Raw genomic sequence first — 23829 nt, 5'->3', positions numbered from 1 at the left:
ATATTTTAATCAATTACGTACCATATTTTCTGCAATTAGGTCAACTGGGGACTACATGAACGAGTTCATAAATCAAAGTGCCCAATTTTATTCTTAATTGACCTAAAAATAAAGAGTATTATTTTTAATTGATCAAACAATTAAAAATATTATCTTTAATTGATTAAAATAATTAAAAATAAGTTATTTAATTCTGAATTACAAATTCAAAAACCGTATTGGTCCTTTATTTTTATTTTATTTATTTCTCCCGTTAGTTTCCCTTTTGTTTTTGACAAAAGACCCTAACAATCCCTTGTAGTTTTCATAAAATTTTAGCATTACCCTGCACAGGAAAATGGAACTGTTTTACCATTTAAAAGTGATTGTATTTGTAATTCTCCTATAACCTATACCTAGGGGTGAGCATCGGTCGGTTCGGTTCGGTTCGGTGGGAAAATTTTCGGTTTTTTCGGTTTTCGGTTTGGAAATTTCTCAAACCGAACCGAACCGAACTTTTAGTTTGGAAGTAAAAAAACCGAACCGAATTAAACCGAAATATTTCGGTTCGGTTCGGTTTGGTTCGGTTAAAACCGAATTTAATTATTTTTTTAATTTTTTTAATTTTTTTATTAAAATTAATTCAAATATTAAATAATTAGAGTCTAATATACTTTCATATATGTTTAAATAACAATTATTAATTCATATATCAATAATAATAAAGATATAAATACAAAAAACATATAAATATAAGTATATATGTATATTATTTTTAAAAAAGTTATATAATTTATATTAAACTTCGGTTCATTCGGTTTTTTCGGTTTTTCGGTTTTCAAAACACAGAAACCGAACCGAACACCGAACTCCGAACTTTACCTAAAGTAGGAACCGAACCAAACCGTTTTCACCGAAAAACCGAACCAAACAACAAAGTTCGGTTCGGTTCGGTTCGGTTTTTCGGTCTGGTTCGGTTCTTGCTCAGCCCTACCTATACCGATCATTGGATCATGTAGGGCATTGCAAAAACCAAATTGATCCAAAAAAATTGAATCAAATTAAACCAAAATTTTAATATTGGTTCAATTTTTTGGTTAAACAGGTTTGATTTGATTTTTGTCAACATAGAAATTTGATATTCGGTTTTCAATTTGGTTTTAGATTTTTGCAAACCGAACCGACCGAAAAACCGAATAATTTTTTTTTTCCAAAAAAATAAAATTAATATATTTATTTATACTTTTCTAGTCTTTATTGTTTAATTATACTTAATATTAAGTTAATAAATTTCTTATAATAGATAATATATATTAATAATATATATATAATTATTGTTAGTCAATAATTTTTTTAATTTTTTATAAAAAAAAATAAAAAAAATCGGTTTGTAATTGAACCGAACCAATCCAAAAAAATTTGTTTTTTTCAGATTCGGTTTTAACCAACTTCCGTGTCGGTTCGGTTTTGGGTTTCATCTATTTTTGGTTTTTCGGTTTTTTCAGTTCGGTTACCGAAACCGACCAATGCACAGGGTGTAATCCTCTTTCCTGCTTGAACCGAGTTCAAATATTTATTTTTAGAAAAAATTACAAAAATATCCGATCAAAATTTTTGTAAGTTTTCTATTTTTATTTCATATGTAAAAGTTTACACTTTGTATCAGTGATATATCCTTGAGGTATCTAATATATATCTTCGGTATATATTTTGTACGTAAAAATATAGGTGCAAAAGCCATGAGATTTTTATTTTTTTAAGTAAAGGTAGAATTTCAAACTTAAAGCATATTTTATAAATTGAGTTCTTTTCCTGGATTATGTTTTAGTTTTTCTCTTTTTAGTTAAATTTTGTTAGAGTTTATTTTACTATGATGAAATTATTATAATTCATCCAATAATGATAAGTGGATAAAGTTTTTTTTTTTTCATAAGGAACAATGTGATCTACATTTGACGGTAGAGTAATTTTATTGGTCAGAATTTGATATTTCAATTATGGTAGAGACACCAAAAGTTTAAACGCGTAAAAACATTTCATTTTTAAAGAGCATTATCATATTCCTATTAATGCAAAAACTTATCCATATTGATAATGATGAGAAGTTAAAGTGGCAATTATTTTTAATCTAATTTTTTATTTTTATAAATTGAGTTTCTGTTTGTATATTGTACGTGTAAATGAGTGGTCCATTTAATAGCTAAAAGACCCTAGTGGGTGACAACTTTGCAGCATCATCATTTGATCTTTAAATGACTCATTCGTTTATAACAATCATTCATTTTTGAATTGTTACTACTTCATACTTCATTTTGAAGTTTAACCAATAACATAAAAAAACGGTGTTAGGTCTACTCTTTGAGTTTTTAATTGGATTAAATTTGGCTTAATCATCCAAAAATATCCAATCTTTTCGATTTTTTGTTTATTGTCTCCTTTCAAAATCTTAGATTTTAACCTGCTTTTTAATTTTCACTTTCAACTGTAGCTAATTTTGTCCAAATTAGATTGAAAAAAATTCACATATGTCGTTCATATTACTTCGTATTGTTTCAATTTGCATTTTTATCATAATAAGTTTTAAATATAAAGCAATATGAGATGTTTATTTGAATTTTTTCTCCCTCCAATTTAAACAAATAGTTACAATTGAAAGTGAAAATTGGGCTAAAATTGAAGATTTTGAAAGTGAGGTTATAAACAAAAAGAATCGAAAAAGTATAATAGTTTTAGATAATTAGACCATCAAAATTTATATAGGTTTAAAAAAATCAGAACTTAATACCGGACTTAAATAGCAATTTGCCCCCTAAATTTGTAAGCAATAGGCACTTAACATATAAATTAATTTTGTGGGCAAATTAATCACGGACTTGTTGATTATGGGCAATTAGCCCTATTTTGACAAATTAGCTATAAGTTGAGGAGGTAAATTGCCAATTGAAGGGACAATAAGCTTACAAGTTGAGGGGGCAAATTGTCAAAATGGGCTAATTGGCCGTAATCAACAAGTTCATGACTGACTCGCCCACAAAATTAAATTATGTGTCATATGTCCATTGCTTATTTGAGGGGACAAATTGCTACTTAAGTCCTTAATACCGTGTACATGTATTTTGGTTACTCTCTTACATAAATTATTTAATAAAACTAAGGGGCCGTTTAATTCAAGGCTGGGAATGAGAATCGGAATGGGAATCGGAATGAGAAGGAATGGGAATGATTGTTTTCATTTTTTGTTTGGTTCAAAATTAGTGTAGGAATGGGAATGGATAAAGTTTAATAAAAAAATTATTTATTATTTTTTAATATTTTTTTATATAAAAAAATAAAATTATTTTTAAAAAATTATTTTAAAAAAATTATTTTAAAAAAATAAAAAATTATTTTCAAAAAAATTAAAATAAATATTTAAAAATAGTTTTTTTAATAATTATATATTTATTATTTATTATTTAAAATATTTTGTAAAATTTTGATTCCCATTTCCAAAAGTCCATTCCCATGGGGTAAGGGGGGAATGGATGATTCCTATTGAGGGGGTAATCACATTCCCATTTCTTAGTACAATTTGACAAAACAAACATAAACAATGGAAATCATTCCCATACCCATTCCCATTCCCCCTTTTTTATAGCGAACCAAACGTCCCCTAAAAGTAAATCATTCATTCAATCATACTCTTTGATATGGTAATTGACTATCATACTCTTTGATATGGTAATTGACTGACATATAGTTCTTGCAGTGGTTAGTTTAGGATGCATATAAACATTCTCTTTATCTGAAATCAATTATTTATACAACTTGTTAAGGCACTATACAGATTATACAGTTTTTTTTTAACATTACAGATTGTAAAGTTTGTTAAGTATTAGAAAGATAAAAATAAATTTCAGTTAACCCCACAATTCTACGTCTTTCACTGATAATTTGTGGCCTTGTCGAAGACTGTTGAAATCAAGAGTCCATTTTTCAAATGAACAATTCGAGAAATCATAGTAGCCACCATGAATCGATACCATGTTTTTCCTCACCCTTTCTTCAATCCATGGATATGTTAGCAAGTTCAGCAATGAATGGTTTATAGATTCCTGAAATAATTTATTCACACCATCAGCAGCTCCAAAGATTCAATCACACTACAGTTTCGTGTTTCGTTTCCATTTCTAGAAGGTCTAATGTCTTAAAAAACCCCGACCTTTTAGCCCCTTTTCAATCATACCCTGACGTTGAAAATTTGTCAATTTTACCCTATTTTGCATTTTTGTATTTCAATTGTACCCTGAAAAATTAAATTAACGTCTTTTGCGTTTGGAAATTTGTTTAAAACATTCTCCATGTCTCGCATATATTAATTGTATATTTTTAAAATTTATTTAAATTTAGTTAAATTAATTAAGAATTTAAATTAGTGTTAATTTGATTATGATTTTTAGTTAGTTTTTAAAAATAAAGGACTTATTTGTACTTTTTTGAATAAAAAATAATTTAATTTCATGTTTAGACTTAATTAATTGAATGATTTCATCATTTAAGTGAAAAAATTAACAAAAATTAAAATATTGGGGTACAATTGAAAACGGAAAATTAAAAAGTGGGTAAAATTGACAAATTTTCAACGTCGGGGTGGAATTGAAAAAAAGTTTAAAGGTGGGGGGTTTTTGAGTGATTAGACCTTTCTAGAAATATCCAAAACTTTATATTTATAATTTTATTTTTATAATAATATGGTTTCGCCCTGTTTTCGATTCCGTGCAACATAGAGGTAGTTTGAGAGCGCACCTTCTCACAGTGTTGGCATTGCTGGTCAAAGCTAAGGCCTCTTGCATCAGTTTTTGCTATTAGCTTCACAACTTTAGCTGTAGCAACCCACTTCTCCACAAAGCTGCAAGACATATGGCAAAGTGGTTATATTGCACGAAAACTCATCGAGTTTTGTTTTAATTTTTGAAAATGCCTTTTAAACTCCAAAACTTTATAATAAAAATTATCATTTTGCCATTTTTAATTTCGGAGTTTCTAGTCTGCGTGCAACATAGATAAACGGAGAAAGAAGAAACTTGCAGTAAAACTAAACCTGGAGTTATTATCATCTGGCATGCTCATGAGAGCTTGAATTCCTGCACAATTACTATGCCCAATAACAAATATATTTTCAACCTACAAGGATTCACAACATTTTCATGATCAAATCATGTATATAAGTGATGGAAAGCAGATGGATAATTACAATATACAAGTGCAATTATCTGGAAGTAAAATTCATAAAAACTTACTTCAAGAGTATTAACAGCAAATTCAAGAGCAGCATTTGTTTCAGTTGGTCCATTCTGTGAAAAAACCGATGAAATTAATGGACTCGTGTAATTATTATTGAAGTTGAGCAAAATTGTGTATATATACCTCAATTGGAGGAACAATGTTAGCGACGTTTCGAATCATAAAAGCTTCTCCAGGTTCAAATCCAAGAACATTTGATGGGCAAACTCTAGAGTCTACACAAGCAATCACCATAAACTGTTCAAGTTGTCAGTTTGAAATACACCTTTTTTTCCCTTTATGATTACAATGGCAAAGAAAGTTTCAAACTCGAGACTCTGAACTTGATCAATACGTACGTCTCTACCACTAAACTATAATTGCGAAGATAGAAATATAACAAATTTGCCTCGTCACCTTTGGAGATTGAACCTCGGCAAGATTTCTGAAATGCTCCGGTTCTTTTCTGTACAAAATCATGTATAGATAAGAATGAAACAGAGAAATGGTAATCCCGAAAGTAATGTACAGGTTAAACTTTTATGCAATTATTGAAATCTGGCATTTTACGGAACGGTTACCAACAGTTCTTTCTTATATTTTAGTAACCGAACTTTCACTTTTACATCAACGGAAGGTTTTTTTTTAATCTCCAACGAGAAGTTATTATAGCAATTCTGACAAAAAATTGTTAATGTGGCAACGAACACCTAGATACCACACAAATTTCAATTGTCACATCAGCAACTTTTTACCGGTATTGCATTAGTAACCATTGATGTAAAAATGAAGCTAATAAAATATAACAAATGAAACGATGATAATCGTTTTATAATATAGTTTGGTGAACTAACTGAAGTTCAGAGACCTACATTTTGTAACCCTAAAATAAACTTACAAATATGTGTGCTTCTTGAAGTTTAAAAACCTCTTTTTCATCTCATCAAACAAGTCCACTCCACCCTCACTCTTGGTCTGATTCTGTACTAGTTCTTCACTTGTTAATTGTTGAACATGTCCGAGTGAACTAATTGAAGCATCTAATCTCACAGCTGCACGATTTCTAAAATCGAATACACAATTAATGAATTCTTCTTATTATTATTATTAAGTATAGTTTAGAGTACGAGAAGCAGAGCTTACTTAGGGAAAGAGATCAACCCTGACTCTCTATCATTAACTTTCACCAGCTTCTCCTGTCATAAAAAGAAGATTAGTACTTAAATTAATGATTAAAAAATACCCTTATGCAAATAATCAGGTAATTAAGAAATTGGAAGAAAATAACTCACTGAACTAGAACTAGGGAAATTTAAGGGGAAATTAGAAATAGTAGAAAAGGGTAATATTCCATGACAGCACTGGTTCTTCAGTGAAACATAAGCTAGTGTTGTTGTAAGAAAACGAGGAGTAGTTCTTGATCCTGTAATATAATAAGCATCATTAAACTAAACATTTCAAATTAAACAAGAGAAGAAAAGGATTAACCGAGTGCTTACGGTTTAGCAGGATCATGATGGATTAATAAATTGGAGAGGCTGATTTCAGATTCCATTATGTATAGGAATAATTGTTGTAGTGTCTCAATTGATTGCGTGACATAATTGCTTGCTTGTTGGAGGATAGAGAGGTGGAGTAAGTGCAGACAAGGCGAGTTTATCCAATTGCAACATTATCCTCCATCTTTATTGGAACCATCCCATTAATTTGGAAATTAAAGTATGGTTTTGAGTAAAAAAACAAGTATTTATTTTTTTAGGTACACTTATAAACTTTCAGTTTTTGAGGTAAATTTATACAAAATATTTTAGTTTTTTAAGTATTCTCTTAAACTTCCCTAAATTTTATTCGTTATTTAATGTAATGGGCGCAAGTGACTGTCGGCCCGGTTGGCCACAGTTCACTATACGTATTCAAAGGGCGTGGGTTTGATCCACCTCTCTGTCAGTCAGTGGGCTGAAAAAATGTATTTTAAAAAAAATTTAACATTAACAATTAACATTTAATCTAGTGTAGTTCTAAAAAAAAAAGTAATTGACACTGTTAATTTTCTTTTTTGACATAGTCCAGTTTTAACTTTTAAGCCTAATTACTTAAAAACCATTCATTTTGGTAATTTTTTTTCATTTATACCATAATTTAGAATAATTTTCAGTTGTACCTTATTTTCAATTTTTATGTTTCATCTCTATCATAATAAATTGAATTGACCTATTTTCCTTTAAAAAAGATCTTAAATTAGTCCTTCATTTGTATTTTTTCAAATATAAAAAAATATGATATAATCCTTCTATTTAATTATTTTTAATATTTTCATCTTTACATTAATTAAATTATCAAAAAAAAAATTAAGGTATAAATAAATTATAAAAATCGAAAATAGGATATAATTGAATTTTTTTCTAAATTATGATATAAATAAAAAAAATTATAAGATGGTTGATTTTTAAGTAATTAGGCTTAACTTTTAAGCCTTCAACTTGATACCAATAAAAAAGAGAGGAAATTACGCGAGGCACCGCCAAACAGTAAAATATATTCTCATACGTACGTCAGTATATTTTCCATTTGAAATATACGATCTGAACTTTTTCTTTTTGATTTTTGTTCTTTTGGTTTATAAATATACGATCTGATGGAAATTTATAATCTCAGTTATAAAACACTCTCCACATTTTTTCGATTCTAGATTCCATTAACCTAAAACCTCCAATTAAAAATTTCAAACCCTAAAGTTTAATCATGAGGCGGCGGCTGGTTTGCAATGGAGGCGGAGGCGGAGGCGGCGTTGTTATGCAACGGAGGCGGAGGCGGCGCTGTTGTCCAGAACATGAAAGCCTTTGCTGCTATAGGCTATTGGGTTGGGGTCAACCGGAGCTATCAAATTGGGACTTGGGAATTTTATCTTCTACAGTGTGTTAGTCGGAAGAGCTGTAGTGATTCTCAAGCCAGTGATTTTTTTAAATTTGTTTCATTTCTTAAATTTGTCTCAACTCTAGGCATAATACTTTTTTAAATTAGTTTTATATTCTCAAGCCAGTGATTTTTTATTTCTTTCATTTCTAATGCAAAGTGCATTTTCTTATACAAAAGGAAAGATTAGTTATGAGGCACTGGCAATTAAGCAAAAGAGTTGAAATCATTAGTCAATGTAATGGTTGCGGTGTTGTTTTTGTGCGTTTGGTGAAATTATGAAGAAGGGTTTTGAGCCTGATTTGTTACTATTAGAACTTTGGTTAAAGGCATGTGCTTGGATGGAAAGACAATGAATGCAATCAAACTGTTTGATAAAATGACAGTAAGATATTGGTATTTGATTTTGGGTGCTAAAATCAAATACCAATATGGCCAATATCTAGCCATTCCTATAAAATGTAGTAGGAATTATACTTTTTGATTGCGGTGTTGTTATATGTAGGACATTTCTCCCTATATGTTATATGGAGGACATATCCAAATGCTATTAGCCACTTGATATTGAGCTACTAATCCCGTTTGCCCTAAGCTTATGGGTTTTTTTTTTTGACTTATTTTTTTAATTTACAACTAGTATAATTTCTACCTTTATGTTGAAGATAACCGATAGTAAACCGTTAGCTAACTAATTTAATTTTAGTAATACTGTTAGTAAACCTTGAGTTAATCATTGATATATTTATAATTTTTTTTGATGATGCTCTTGATTTTTATGTAATTTTTTTTTCATTTGTGTATCTGTAATGGTTGTTGGTGGTTAACCAATAATTTACTAATGGTTCACTAATAATATTAATAAATTAAGTAATAATTCATTTTAACATTTTATAATTTAAAAATAAAAAATAGTAATTTGATTTTTAAGTAAATCGACAATAGACCATTAGTAAAATGTATCATGATGTTTTTAAATTCACTCTTTGATGTAGGCAAAAATTAAGAGTATGGAGTCACAGCTCAATGAAGTTCTTCGTTCCAATGATGCTACAACAGAGAGATTCGAATCAGAAGAAAAATGGAGTCTCTACCTGAAAGAGAAAAATCAAACCCGTTATGTTTTGTGATTTTATTTTGTAATTTATGACTGTAATGATTTTGTTATTGGTTTACCAATGGTTTACTAATAGTTAATAATAGTATACAAATAAATTTGATTTTAATAATACTGTTAGTCTATCTTGAGTTAACCGTTGGTAAATTTATAATTATTTTTTGATGATGCTCTTAATTTTCTATGTACTTTTTTTTTACTTGTGTATTTGTAATGGTTTTTCTGTTGGTTATCCAATTGTTTAATAATGTAACACTAATAATTTTAATAAATTAAGTAAAAATCCATTTTAATTTTAGTAAAATAAAAAATAGTAATTTGATTTTTAAGTAAACTGATAATAAACTCTTAGTAAATTGTTAATGAACGTGAACGAATATTTAGTAAACCGTTAGTGAACTAATTAGATTATGAAATTAATTAAGATTTATAAAGTAAGTTGTTGAGTAGTGTTTTTTGTAGCGGAGGAAGGGAAGCCTAGAGGAGGAGGATTGTGGAGGCATCAACTAGTTGTAGTGGCCATTTTTAAGTAAAAGTTAATGTATTGTATTTATTTATAGAGAAAAAAACATATTTTAGTTTTTTAAACATATATTTTAAAATAACTTTATTTTTTTATAAACTAAACTCTGCTAGTTTACTGTTAGTAAACTCTTAGTGAACTTATAGTAAACTAAGTAATAATTTATTTTAATATTTTATAATTTAAAAATAAATTTGATTAATAATACTGTTAGTCTATCTTAAGATAACCGTTGGTAAATTTATAATTACTTTTTGATGATGCTCTTAATTTTTTATGTAATTTTTTTTTATTTTTACTTATATATCTGTAATTGTTTTATTGTCGGTTAACCAATTATTTACTGATGGTATACCAATAATTTCAGTAAATTAAGTAATAATTCATTTTAACATTTTATAATTTTAAAATGAAAAATAGTAATTTGATTTTTAAGTAACCGATGGTAGACCATTAGTAAATTGTTAGTGAACATCTGGTTCGATAGCATTGATTAATATTTCCACAACTATGTACATAGTGCCACCTATAATTCATGCATCATAAATTTTAATTTACTAATAAAACTAATAAACTGTTAGTAAACAGACTTATATTTTAGTAAATTGTTTGTAAATTTATTTTTTAAATAAACCGATATTAAATTTGTTTTTTTAGTAGTCTAAAACTAAAGAAAGAAACTAATTTTGTACATGTTTATAATGCTGGTAGTAAACCGATACTAACTAATAGTTAGCTTATCTTTTTTAGTGAACCGATAGTATAGTAATAATAAATTTATCTTTTAGTAAACCGACAATAAATTAATAATAAATTTATTTTTTAGTAAACCGATAGCAAACTAATAATAAATTTGTGTTTTAGTAAACCTATAGTCTAATGATAGTAAACCAATAGCAAACTTAATTTAAATGGAACTGACATAACTGACATAATCGAATCCTAAAACGTTATACCAATCGATATCACCATCTGGGTACTTGCACAAGACAGCTACAAATTAATTGAGGAACAAGAGATAGGAAGAAGAAACAGAAAGAAAGAAATATTATTATGGAAAAAGTAAAACTAAGTACTCGGTAGTAATTATATAATGTAAACGTTTTCAATATTATACTATTAGTTCACTACCGGCTAAAAAGTATATTATTTTACTTAGTTTACTGTCACTTTACTACCATTGTTATATATATGTATGAAATTAATTTCCTTTATTTATTTTTTCAAGTTAAATCCATGGTAAACCAAATTTGAAAAATTAAAATTTAATTTTGTATATTTAATAACATTGATGGTAAATTGATAATAAATTTAGCAAAATAGTTTAACACAATTTATGATTTCGAAAGTAAAAAATTTGTTTTTCAGGTAACTAATAGTAAACCGGTAGTAGGCTTTCCTTTTAAAATATTGAAGGTAAACTGATAGTGAAATGAAATTAATGAAATTTTTAGTAAATTAATAATAAATCGCTATCTAACATATTTTTTTAGTAAACTATATATAACTCGTTAGCAAATCATTAGTAAACTTCAAATTTAAAATTTCGAAAGCAAACTAATAGTAAGTTTGATTATTTAATAAACTAAAGTCATGCTCTTAACTTTTAATTAATAGAATCTTATTTTTTATACAAAAGTTGATTGTAATTATAAAATGTTAGTAAACCGATAGTAGACTTCTCTTTTAGTAAATCGAAAGATAAACAAATTTTGTAAGTTTGTAGTAGTAAACTTAAGCATAATGTTCCCCATTTCTATTTTCAACATTCAAAATAGTCCCTGATACAACATTTCTCATAGACATTTCATCGAACACACCGCGACACTGACCCATAAAACCACAAAAAGCATATAAATCCAACAAAGAGTATCATACAAATAACCCAACTTTTTGACATGAGTTTGTACCCACTGATCTTATTTAAAGTCAATCAAAATGCAATAAATATTCACCATGAAGAAACAAAGCCAAAATCTTAAAACCCAAAACAAGAACATTCTGGAATCAAACCGATATCTTTTACCTTTGAGCACCAGGAGCCATTACATCCTTTTCTGTTGATAATCACATACTTCTACTTTTAAAATTGTAAAGAAAATTCAATACCCATTTGAGAATACTTTTTCATGTAAAAATAAAAAATTACAGAGATATTCAAGAAAAGAAAAGGAAATTGAATTAATTACTTTGTGCAATTAATGTAATTAAGAAGATGAGTTCCGGCGAGTTATGAGAACGGAAAAATGCCAGAATCAAAAGGAACGCTTCTCTCTTCTTCCAAATTGAACCCATCGCACCTCCAAAAACCCTCTCTAACTCACTTTTTTTATTCCTTCCCAATCTTCACCATCTTCCTCCTTGTCATCGATCTCAAAGTTAATTGCTTCTTCATTTTCTATTGATTGATCATCACATTCCCTAGATTTAATTTTAAAACTATCGTCTCCGTTGAGTTTGAGAAATGCTAATTTGCAAGCCTCTGAAATATAACGTCCACAGAGAAATCGTATTTTTTCAAATAGAAAAGTCTATTTTGGCAATAAATTTTGGTCAAACAGTAAAAATTAACACTTTTTGGTCAATGCGTATACTTGAGAATATTTCAGCGTTCTATAGGTAATTGTCTAAAAATCTCTAAAAAAAATGGCCAAACGCATATTTGGGTCCTTGCACTTGTCGTTTTTTCTAATTTGGGTCCCTGCACTCAAAAACATCCATAATAAATCCCTGCACTATCAAAAATGACCATAGTAAGTCCCTCCGTCTTATTCCGTTAGAGAGTGAGACACACACGCTCTTCTCTGAGACTGGTGATATTTGTACTATAAAATTTTACCAATTAGATCTTTGTACTATAATTATTTGCTAATTGAGTCCCTATACATTTCATTTCCACCCTCATCACAACAATCTGCTGTTCTATCAAAAAAAATCAACCTGCTGTCGGACCGCCGCTCCCTGCCGCATACTTCTTCTTCTTTTCCTCTTCTTCACCAATTAATGAAAGACTCAAAAATAAAAACCCCTAAACACTACATAATTTGTTGCTGCCACCACCCTTCCATCCCATCAAAGTTCCTCCGCTACCCTCCCCTATTCCAGCCACCGCCTCCATCCATCCACTTCCATCGTTGGTATCTTCCAAAGCCGACCGCCCATCTTGTCACCTGCCAGCAACAAGTGAATCTTCTTCTTCGTCGACAGCAAGTAGGTCTCCTTCTTCGGCGGCGAAGCTCCCCTTTAACAATTGTAGTAGATGTTTATCACCATCGGGTTTTTCTCTTTGCCGGCGGTCTGTTCTTGAATAGCCGTAGGAAAGCTTCGTCGGCAGCGAGTTTTCTCTTCATCTTCGTCGGCGGTTTGATTCTTTAACACTTGCCCAAATTATTCTTCATTTTTGTATTTTTCCTTAGCAGAGGTTGTAATTGAGGCTGCAATTGTAGCTAAAATGGTGGATTCAAATGAATGGTAATAGATTTAGGCAGCAGTGGTTCAAAATCTACGGTGATGGAGCTGTGATGGGATTTATGATGCAGTGGAGGTCAATGGTGGTGGCAGAAGAGGGTAGAAATGAACCAAAAATATATGACAAAAGGACTTGATTGAATATTTTTTTTAGTGCAGGGACTCAATTTTAAAAACAATTATAGTTTGGGGACTCAATTTGGATGTTTTTTAGTGTAGGGATTCAATTTAAAAAACAATTATAGTGTGGGGACTCAATTACACATTTTGCATCCGTTGGTTTTTAACGTCATTCACGTTCCGTTAACTTGCTTAACGATAAGGACTTGAAATAGATATTTTTAATAGTGCGGGGATTTATTATGGATGTTTTGAAGTGCAGGGACCCATATTAGAAAAGACGACAAGTGCAGGGACCCAAATATGCGTTTGGCCAAAAAAAATCACTTCCATTAAACAGCAATAGAATATACACATGAGGCCAACACGTGTCATTAAACCAAACGATCGTTTCTAAATTCAGAACTCATCATAACCGTCGCCACCAGCCCAACCATAACCCCGAACCCGTTTATTACTAAGGGCCACCTGGCCCAGCCCAGGCCCTGCAACTCTATTATCCACAACACTCCTCAAAGCCCTTCTCAAAACTCCAAAGTCCTCCTCTCCACCGCCACCGCCGTTACCCCATTTCACCACCACCACGCTCTTAGTCCGTCCACCAATCGTCATCATTTCAGCCTGAACAGCTCTAGCCCGAACCGACTTAATAGCCTGAGATAAATCCCGGTTCAAACCGGGTCTATCATCACAACAAACACTCACCCTCATTGTTTTCATAGCTAATTCATCATCGCCTTCACAGTAACTCAAACTCGCCTCGTCCAATTCTCCCGGAAACATAGAGTATTTCTCGGTTCCTCCGGCGACAAGAGCGGCGGTGGCTTTGTTTCGTAGCTCTTTTACGTGACGCACGACCTCCGCTAACAACGACGCTTTGTCCGTCTGTTTAAAATCAATAAATACATGAAAAATGAACCAGAATTTAAAAATAAAAATAAAGAATCAATTAAGTTTTAGCAGTAAATAATATATATAGCAACCTTGGCAGCGGAGTTAGGGAGGAGAGTACGGAGAGTGGAGAGGTGGTTGTTAATACGTTGTCGGCGTCTTCGTTCGGCTTCTTTATGTGTAGTCTTGGTACTGCTGCTGCTGCATGGCTGATCCAGCTCCGTTGATTTCTTCTCGGATGAGGTGGTGATGGTTGATGCTCCACCGTCCATTACGTTGACCAAGCACGGTTCTGTAAGAAACTGGCCGTTGTGGTGGTTAGTTATATGATAGGTTTGAAAAGGAAGCATTTTGTTTGGCTTATTACTGTGTTGTCTTGATAAAGAAAAAAAGTGAAGGAGAATAATTATTCGAGAGAAAGTGAATGAGAACTGAAAAAAATGAAAGTAGAAAATGGGAAGTGCTTTAGTTGGAGACTGAAGTTGCAACTAAAGATGAAGGCCAAAATGCTTATAATGTTTTAATGGCTGACTATTAACGACCAAATTTTATTTCTTCTATTTTGTAATAGTAATATTTTAAGGTATTTGATCACTTCATTTTAAGTTTTAAAAAATTCAGAGTCAATTTTCTTAATATACATTTTACTAATTTTGGATCAATTATTATTACGAGCATATCTATTTTGTACCCCGAAACGAACTGAGCGAATCATACTTAGTTCTCTAATACAACATATAAACGTTCGTCTAAGGAAATTATTATTTTTACCACGCTTACTCCTAAACATGAGATTATGAGACACATTTTTCAAAAACACGTTGAACGTGGATGATATATAATCAAAGTTTTTTCTTACATGAACTTTACAGAATATCATATAGCTTATTTTGAGATAATTGATCATTTTTTACTAAACACTAGTAATTTCTTTCATTTTATTTTAATCGTTTTTCAATGATATGAATTTTGGAGAGTGTTTATCTTTCTGACAGTATTAACTGTGTAGGAGATAGTCTAAATATATCTTAAAGAATTAGAGCTTATGCATATAACGTGCGAAATAAACTAGTTCAGATAGTAAAAATCTCTCATTTAAGATGAACAGGTCTTGAATTTGAGCCTATTAAGAAAGTAGAAGTAAAATTACTAATGCTCATTGTGATAATTTAATACGAATGTTAATGAATAGAATTAGTATGGAGTTAATTATATATTCTCAAATGATTATTAAAAAATAATAAGCACTACTAGAAAACAAAGAATTACCGACATAAATTTTTTAATTTAACGACGGATTTTAGCCTTTTACCAACGGAGAACTTAATTTACCGACTGATTTCAGCCTTTAGCGACGAAAAAATTTATTGCTAAAATGCAGTTTTCTAGTAGTGGAGTTTGATATAGATACTGGTGGGTTCTTATATTGGAATAAACGTGTTTTTGTTTTCTCCCTTGGTAAAATAACAAACAAAATATAGTAGTACTAATTTCTGAATAAACAGAAGATAATGATTAAGATTAGACAAGGATAAACATAAAATGAGGAAGAAAGCACCAAAGGCGAACATGATTTGCCCAAAATTAGACTCCTTAGAATCACTAAACACAAAACAGAAACTAATGGACCGAGTCCTCATTCCATTCAAATTAATAATTTAAACAGTAAATTAGAGAAGCCGATTCACGTGGCAGCCAGTCATTTTCACAATATATTCGTAGGGAAACAAGCTCATACTATTTATTCACCACCAATACGGCGGCGCCGACAGCTTTTCCTGTAGAAAAAAGGGAATCAAAAGCCATCATGCCCCGACAGCCTCTCTTTTTTGCCTACTATTATTTCGCTTCTTTCACTTTCATTTTTTTACCTTACTCTGTAAATTATGTAAATAAAAATTACTATATCACTGATTTCTTTCAAAACAAAAATAATAAAATATTATTTCATTGTTTGAATTTTAATATTATAAAGTTTAAAAGTATATCAAATAATTGCTCTAAATTACTAGGGTCACCCTAATAAATCACAAACAAAATATTGTTAGTATAAGTTTTGTCTTCTCTTTATAAAAAAAAACTAATAATAGTGGATATAAACAGCAGCGGAATCAGAATTTATTTTTAATCCAAATTTTTAACAGGCGAAGAAATGGTGAATTTCCGACGAAAAGCCTTCTAAAATTGAAGCAGCGGAGATGGTTTAAAGAATCAAATTTTGAAAATGGTGACGACTATGACACATAAAAAAAATTGTAATTAAACATCAAAATATGTGGAATGGAAAAGGATTTTAAAATTTGACTAGAAAACTGGAATTTAAATGAATAAAAGTATGAGCGTAGGGTAAGAAATAAAAGAATTGTTTGTGATACATAGTTGAGTTGATAGAGAGTTATGGTCAAGAAAGTAGAGAAATGTTTCATCTCCGGAGCAGAGAAAGCGGGACAAAGGGTAAATAATGCATGCTGGGCGGACCCTACATTGATAGAGTATAAAGGTGAGATCAACATCTGAGCTGAGGACGTACAGTAGTGCAGTAGGACTGCAGGGCACAGAATTCTTATTGCTTTGCTTTGCACTCAGAAGATGACACTGCCATTTACCTCACTACCCATTACCATGTTTCAATACTCATATAACATAATACAGTACTGTTATTCAACACTACTACCTGCTTTAACCAAGGCTACCATTTAAATTATATTTCCTTGGTGTTTTTTAAAAAACACAGACATACACATGAATGTTACAATACTGATCAACGTTGAAGAATTAAACTCATATTAGTAATGTAATCTTAAAAAATATAATCAATTTAAAGTGAAATGGTTTGGTCAAAAGGATAAACAAATTCACCAACCCCAACCATGACTATATCGTTTAACCTTCCAAAGCAAATGGGTCCAAATCCAAACTAAACAATGTGAGTACTAAGAAAACAAAACAAGAGACAAAAGGGTATTAGATGAAGGTGAAGCTACCAAATAGAGTATTTCACTACTCAAAACAGTAACAAAAATATTACTGATGACATGGTCCACCTTTTCTTTTTCTTTCCACAAGTTGCACCTGCAACACCCTAATGTCATCCATAGGCAAACTTATTGGAAACATTCAACTTACTATTTTGTGCTTCATATTTTACTCTTAATTTTGAAAATATCACAAAATTATCCCAAAATATCTCTCCAATTTTGAAAATATTCTTTCAAGTGGATTAAAAAAGAGAGTTATATAGCATTACTCATAATAGAAAGTATATAACGTGACAAAATAAAAACATAGAATGCATAAAAGGAATTTTTATGAAAAAGTTTATCTCACCAAGTTGATAAGTTTTTAAATTATTTTTACAATCTGTTAATTTTTGGACAAGCCTATCCTAAAATCCTCGTACTTTTTTTTATTTCGTCTCTAAGAGTTTTTTTTTTTACTTGTCCCTTATACATTCAAAAACAGTTTTATGAGGTACTTTGGTTAACAAAAGTGAAAAAGTGTCAGGGCCCAAGTAAAATTATTTTTGAAAGTAAAAGGATCAAGTAAAGAAATAGAAAGACTTCATAAAACTGTTTTTAAAAATACAGGGGCTAAATAAAAAAATAAAAACGCCCAGAGGCGAAGTAAAAAATGAAAAAAAATGAAAAAAAAATTCTAAGAGAATGACATCTCTGGTACATTTCCGCGGAGTTGGAAGAAATTTTATAAATTTATATGATTACAACTTATTTTAGTCTTTAAATTTATTCGATTTATGATTTTTTTGTTGTAATTATTCTAAATATATAATTTTTATACTCATCCGACTAGATAGGGGTGAGCAAAGTTTTGAAAAAACCGACCAAACCGACCGAACCAGTGAATTTCGGTCGGTTTGGTTCGGTGATAAATTTTCATTCGGTCGGTTCGGTTAAAAAAATATAAATTTCCGGTTATCGGTTAACGGTTCGGTTAAAAATTTAAAATTTACACTTTAACCGAACCGACCAAATACTTAAAATTTTGAATGCTTATTATGAAAAGTAGGTTGATATATTTTTTAAATTTAATTCTTGCTATAGTATATTGTTTGGATTTGTGAGAAAATGCTTCATTTTTTTCTAATTTTCATAGAATTTAATTATTTGAATTTGTAAAAAAAAAAAATTGATCTTTAAAGCATATGTAATTGAAAAAGCCCATAAAACCCCATAAATACCCAATTTAACCGAACCGACCAAAAAAAATTCGGTCGAAACAGATTCGGTTAATGTTCTTTGTTCGGTCGGTTCGGTCAAAAATATTACAACATTCGGCTTAATCGGTTTGGCCATTTTTGGATCGGTTTTGACCGAACCGACCGAATGCTCACCCCTACGACTAGATATCTATTATTAAATTTAGGTATTTTTTTAATTTGTTGGATAGCTCTTATTAGCTAAAAAAATTCTTTTAAGATTTGTTATAGTCGATTTATTACATCTAATGAAGTTCTATATTTTGGAAGAAAAAAATATAGAATAAGATAAAAGGCTTTTTTTTCTAAACTTTTGTTTTTCTTTTCTCTAGAAAACTTTTTTCTCATCTTCACCTTTTGAAGGGTAGGTGAATGCGATTTTTCGATTCATTATACTACTTATTTTATGGTTTTTAATCTTTGATTTAATATATCTCTCTGTTAGGGAGCTTGTCTATCCAATATGGATCTTATCATGTTTATAAATAAACTTTTATGGTTCTATTTTCAGTTTGTAGTTTAATTTCTTAGATCATTCAATGTCTGTTAGGATTTTTGACTGTAAATCTAAGAATTTTGAAGGTTTTATCAATCTAACTTAAAATCTCCTCAAAGATCATCGGTCTAATCTAAAGAGGGCTAAATTAAAATACTCCACCCCAACGGAACTTTGTTCATTGTTAAGTCAACATGGGGATCCATGTTTAATTTATTTATTTATTGCTTTCGATTAATTTTTTATTTGTATCTCAGGTTGTCATTTAATATTTATTAAGTCAAAATTTGAAAGATCATATATTTGATTCTAATTATATGACTTCAACTATTTATATTTTAATCTTCATCGTTGAATTTTAACTATGAGAAAAAAAATCATCGCAAGAACTTTTCATAATTCACTTGTCAAAATTCTGGCCCTAGGGAAATAACAAAAACTGTGGAATTTAAAACTTATAAAAAGTTCATGGTTATAAAAAATTAGATTTTTGCCTATAAGCTTAGTAATTAAACATGAAATTCTTTTTAGAAACTTGTTAATTGTGTAGACCGAGGGAATCTAGGTTAATAATAAACTAAATGCAAACATATATAAACCGGTTTGGCTCGATATGTTCAGATTTCTAACTAAAGAACCGAACAGAACCAAACCAAACTAATTTAAATAATTTAGAAAATGAACCAGTCCTTGCAGCACAGTCACTTGTGTCATTACCAAAAGATTGGCCTAGATGAAATACAAGTTATCTTACTACTACTTTGAGCTTTGATCTGCATGGAGTTTCTGCAGCTACAAAAGAATCAAAGCTGATGAAAAAAATGGATTGAGACAACAATACCTCGGAAAAATGAATTATTTCTTGTTCGATGGCAGATCTTGTAACAAATTTGCAAAACATAGATGATATCGACTTAGCGGAATGGAGACCCAGAAGGAGCAATTAGACCAAGACTTTGCATGACTTTCGTCCTCCGTGCACTCGGTTTTTTGGAGCTTCCAGATAAGGCTCCATCCTAAGAGCCATAGATAAACATATTAAACTTTAAAAAACAAAAAAAGGGAAGTGTTTTAATTCTATTATCGAAAGCTGTCATTCAAAATAGGAGAAACAAGAAGGTAACTCACAGAGGTTGGTGAGTTAAGCTTGTTTTTCTTTGATGATTTGCTTATTGGATTCCTCGGTGTGCTTGGGCTGCCTAATTTGAGATTCTTTTTCACCCCATGATTTTTTGGTTTCTCAACATCTTCATAACAAAAATTGTAAATTAACTAATCAACCTTTGATAAGTTTCAATCATATATTATAATGGGTTTCAGCATTTTGTAAAGCAGACTTGTAAAGTTTGTGCTATGCATAATTGATATGCCCTAAAGAAATTTGTAGCTTAAATGAGATCATTTAGATGAAGAAGTGGAAACATAGAAAAGAGTCATATGAGAAATAAGTCCATTCATGTAAAAGACGAATGGTTGATAAAAATGGTTTTGTTGACCCTAAAGTTTCATGACCAAGGTTCCATAAGTGCAGTTTTGATGATGGTTAAAACATTGTAATTATTAATATTTGTTTTAAGTTTTTAGCTGTCAGATTTATGTTTTCCTCAAAATAACCAATTTAACACAAGTTTAAGGCAAGAAATTCAAAAAAAAAATCAAGATAAAGCAAAACATATGATAAAATGGGTTTGTCAAGATTCAAATCAACTCCACGCAGATTAGATACTTATAATCCTGCTAATTCAATGCACCCTTCTGAATTGACCCATAGAAACATTTTCCCTTGTTATGCAGAAAATATGCATAAACAAGTCATGAGTCATTTTCTTATGCCTACATTTTTCTATGTATTGATCAAATACCACTAGGCAGCAAAAGGAAAAAAAAAAGACATACAAGACGACTTGAAAACGAAAATGTGACGAATATTACTAACCTTTGGTTTTTGATACTTTCCTCTTTACCTGACCAGATCTTGATCCAGACTGATCCTAGAATCACATCCAAAAGGTGAAACCAACCATATGTTACTTCAATGAATGTATACTTAAAAACCTTCTTAGTTAGGACTAGAATTCAATTAAAAGCCAAATATGGTTACCTGCTCCAGAGATTCCTTAAATATTTCTCGATAAGAACCGTTGTTCTGCTTAAGAGTCTAAATCGATAAATAATGAGAAAAGCAGGTTGAGAGTCAAAATCTATTGAAAGCATGATAATGCATAATTGAGTATGCATAGCATAATAAGTTGCATCGACAAAGAGAATTTTTTTCTATATCAGTACTTACAATCTGAAACTCGGAATGCCATTTAAAAGGATCCACATACATGCTACAAACAGAAATTCATGACAAGTAAGTCTTTGTAGGAGTAACCGTAAGCGCTGCAAATGATTCAAACAAAGGAAAAAGCACAAACTATTTATAACTTCCGTATATCCTAACACGAACTTCCCCTGTTACTCTATCGCCAGTTTTATCACCTTCAACGGAATCGCTACCAACAATCTGCCAAACAAATAAACATTAAACAATAGAAGTTCTTGAACACAAAGGGTAGATGAAATTACCAAATAAACAGTATATGCAAGCTAGCCTACCACTGCAGGCCACCACAAGCTCTTACGGAGCTTGATCCAAATTACATCCCCAATCGCGGTAACCTGTTTTAAGTTCTCAGCGGCAATCTCTTCCACAAAATTATGGCTAACATGACTTTGGCTATTTGCACATTTTTTGTCTTCCATAACTTTTCCTCCCAGTTCAAATTATCTATATAAAAGCAAATTAAATTTGTTAATACAACCAATGAGCTAAGCGCTGAACAACAGCCTGCTAGGTCGTGAGTTCAATTTCTCCCGCAATGGCTACCCCTCCCAAATTATATAAAAAAAAGTTTGTTAATACAAAATCGCTCTCTCAACAATAACATAAAAGCACTTTGTACTATTATCAGCATCCATTGTTAAAGTTTCATAAGCATCATCAAAAAAATCTTATGAAATGCTACATTAAAAATCTATGAATAAAAAAAAAATCTCATTGTCATCGAGGAAACCAATAGGAAAGCAAAAGGGTGGACTGTAGTAATGAAGATCCAGCAAAAGATTTAAAACCCTAAACTCGCAAAAGGCCAAACCCAAGAATGAAAACAAACACTTACCACTGAGAGAAGTGCTGGGTAGTTGATCTTCAACCAATGTAAAAACAAAAATAAACGTGGACTTCAGTTGAAATGGAGATGGAGAATGGCAATTAGTTTAGACATTGATACTGATTAAAGACAGTATTTAAATTAATTTTTATGACAATACTATTTTCTTAAAAAGGTAGTCAAAAGTGAAGCTTAACAGCTTAATAATCCTTTTTTTTCTTTTGATAGAAGCCTAATCCCTGTTTTTTTTTTTAAGGTTAATCCCAGTGTTTAATTAAATTAATATGTGTTTTTCTATTCCTTTTTATTTTTAACAATAATATTTTTTTTTGATAGAAGCCTAATAGTTTTTATTTCTCACAAATGAATAAGAGATTTTTAGACAAATACCTCCAAAACAGCTAAATATTCTCAAGAGCACCACTGACTAAAATTAATATAATTTTTACGGCCGGACTAATATTACTTTGCAAAAATAAACTTTCAATTTGAAAAATTACTCTTCTTCTACCATCTTTTTCATCGTTCCCCAAATCACAAAGTTAATGGTGGCTACTGCAAGCTCAAGCTCTATTCTTAAGCCAACCCAGCCGTAGTACTCCCGCACCAGCTTTTGGAAGATGGGTTTTAAGTTTCAACAGCAGCCCAGCCATAATACTTCCGTCATTCTAGGCGACAGTGATTCGCTCGCTCTTACCAGAGAAATTGCAAAAAAATCCGTTGATTCAATGACTACACTGTTAATTCTTTGTAGATGGCCAATTTTTTCATTTTTTTGGTTCATGAAAAATGCCTATGTGGCTATGTGTATGGATTTTGGTTTGCTGTTAGTCCCCGGGTTGAAAAAAAAAGTTTTATTCTAAGTTGCCCTTCAAGTGTTTGTAATAAGTACTCAGTGAATTTTTTTATTATTGTAGTTCCATAAATCAATGTAAAGCGGCATTAAGTAATGGTTAATGAAGTCATTACTTCCTAATGCGACCACATATCTACCTTCTTGAAAGAATTTATGTGCTGCTTCTTGCCCCATTTTGTTAATCATAACTTGTTGTGTTTCTTTAATTACTATTTGCTTGTGTAAAGAAAATCTTTGAAACTGCACAAGTCCAATTATTTTGCAATATTAGCACATAACTCCAGATCAAACGAAAGGAATGAAAAATATGAAAAATGAAAAAATAAAATTATAAATATTAATGTTTTAAAATCAAATTATGGATGTTAGTTTTCCATCTTTCTTCACTAAATTCCACCCATTAAATTGTTTTATTTTCGGTGAATATTAGGAAACCTATTAGTAAATTCCACCCATTAAATTGTTTTTGGTTTGCTGTTTGTTTATATTAAATTCATGATTTATATCAGTTTACTAAATATAAATTTATCAACGGTTGACCATCAATTTACTTAAAATTTACTATTGTTTATTTTTTAAAAATTATAAATTATTAAATTTATAATTTATATCGGTTTACTAAATATAAATTTACCAACAATTTACTAAATGTATGCAATTTCAGTTTATTAATTTTAATATTTCAAATTTAGTTTACTACAGATTTACTAGAGGTTAACTTTAAAATTATAAACTACCATTAATTTACCATGAGTTTATTTTGACGGAATGAACCATTATGAAATTTATTATCATTTAAAATAAGTTTACAAAATATTTACCACGAATTAAAAAAA

The 23829-nt window shown here is 30.3% G+C and overlaps 4 protein-coding genes across 5 annotated transcripts; 1 reads left to right on the top strand and 3 right to left on the bottom strand.

The window, feature by feature from the left end:
• Positions 1-3734: 3734 nt before the first annotated feature.
• LOC126665978 (beta carbonic anhydrase 5, chloroplastic-like) lies at positions 3735-6944 on the bottom strand. 2 transcript variants are annotated; one of them, XM_050358926.2, is made up of 10 exons: positions 6741-6944; positions 6534-6664; positions 6385-6437; positions 6140-6304; positions 5659-5702; positions 5386-5477; positions 5259-5312; positions 5060-5142; positions 4765-4867; positions 3735-4073 (listed from the first exon to the last, which is right to left on the bottom strand). In XM_050358926.2, exons 1-10 carry the CDS (start codon positions 6754-6756, stop codon positions 3879-3881), a joined length of 936 nt encoding a protein of 311 aa, XP_050214883.1. In that variant the 5' UTR covers positions 6757-6944; the 3' UTR covers positions 3735-3878. The 2 variants fall into 2 exon arrangements, with proteins under 2 accessions (XP_050214883.1, XP_050214882.1); XM_050358925.2 differs by having other exon boundaries at positions 5386-5499; positions 5659-5707; positions 6741-6942.
• Positions 6945-12443: 5499 nt separating this feature from the next.
• LOC126674063 (uncharacterized) lies at positions 12444-13715 on the top strand. Its single transcript, XM_050368437.2, has 2 exons — positions 12444-13152; positions 13642-13715. The coding sequence occupies exons 1-2, from the start codon at positions 12795-12797 to the stop codon at positions 13713-13715; spliced, it is 432 nt and encodes a 143-aa protein (XP_050224394.1). The 5' UTR covers positions 12444-12794.
• Positions 13695-14777, bottom strand: LOC126672317 (putative transcription factor bHLH107). Its single transcript, XM_050366266.2, has 2 exons — positions 14363-14777; positions 13695-14264 (listed from the first exon to the last, which is right to left on the bottom strand). The coding sequence occupies exons 1-2, from the start codon at positions 14618-14620 to the stop codon at positions 13779-13781; spliced, it is 744 nt and encodes a 247-aa protein (XP_050222223.1). The 5' UTR covers positions 14621-14777; the 3' UTR covers positions 13695-13778.
• Positions 14778-19626: 4849 nt separating this feature from the next.
• Positions 19627-22335, bottom strand: LOC126668984 (uncharacterized). The gene is made up of 8 exons (XM_050362293.2): positions 22147-22335; positions 21584-21755; positions 21403-21491; positions 21273-21315; positions 21084-21140; positions 20919-20973; positions 20111-20229; positions 19627-19998 (listed from the first exon to the last, which is right to left on the bottom strand). Exons 2-8 carry the CDS (start codon positions 21728-21730, stop codon positions 19897-19899), a joined length of 612 nt encoding a protein of 203 aa, XP_050218250.1. The 5' UTR covers positions 21731-21755; positions 22147-22335; the 3' UTR covers positions 19627-19896.
• Positions 22336-23829: the final 1494 nt, after the last annotated feature.

This window comes from Mercurialis annua, linkage group LG1-X (assembly GCF_937616625.2).
Source record: "Mercurialis annua linkage group LG1-X, ddMerAnnu1.2, whole genome shotgun sequence".
NCBI classification, from domain to species: Eukaryota; Viridiplantae; Streptophyta; class Magnoliopsida; order Malpighiales; family Euphorbiaceae; genus Mercurialis; species Mercurialis annua.
This window is presented reverse-complemented; position numbering and strand designations above follow the sequence as displayed.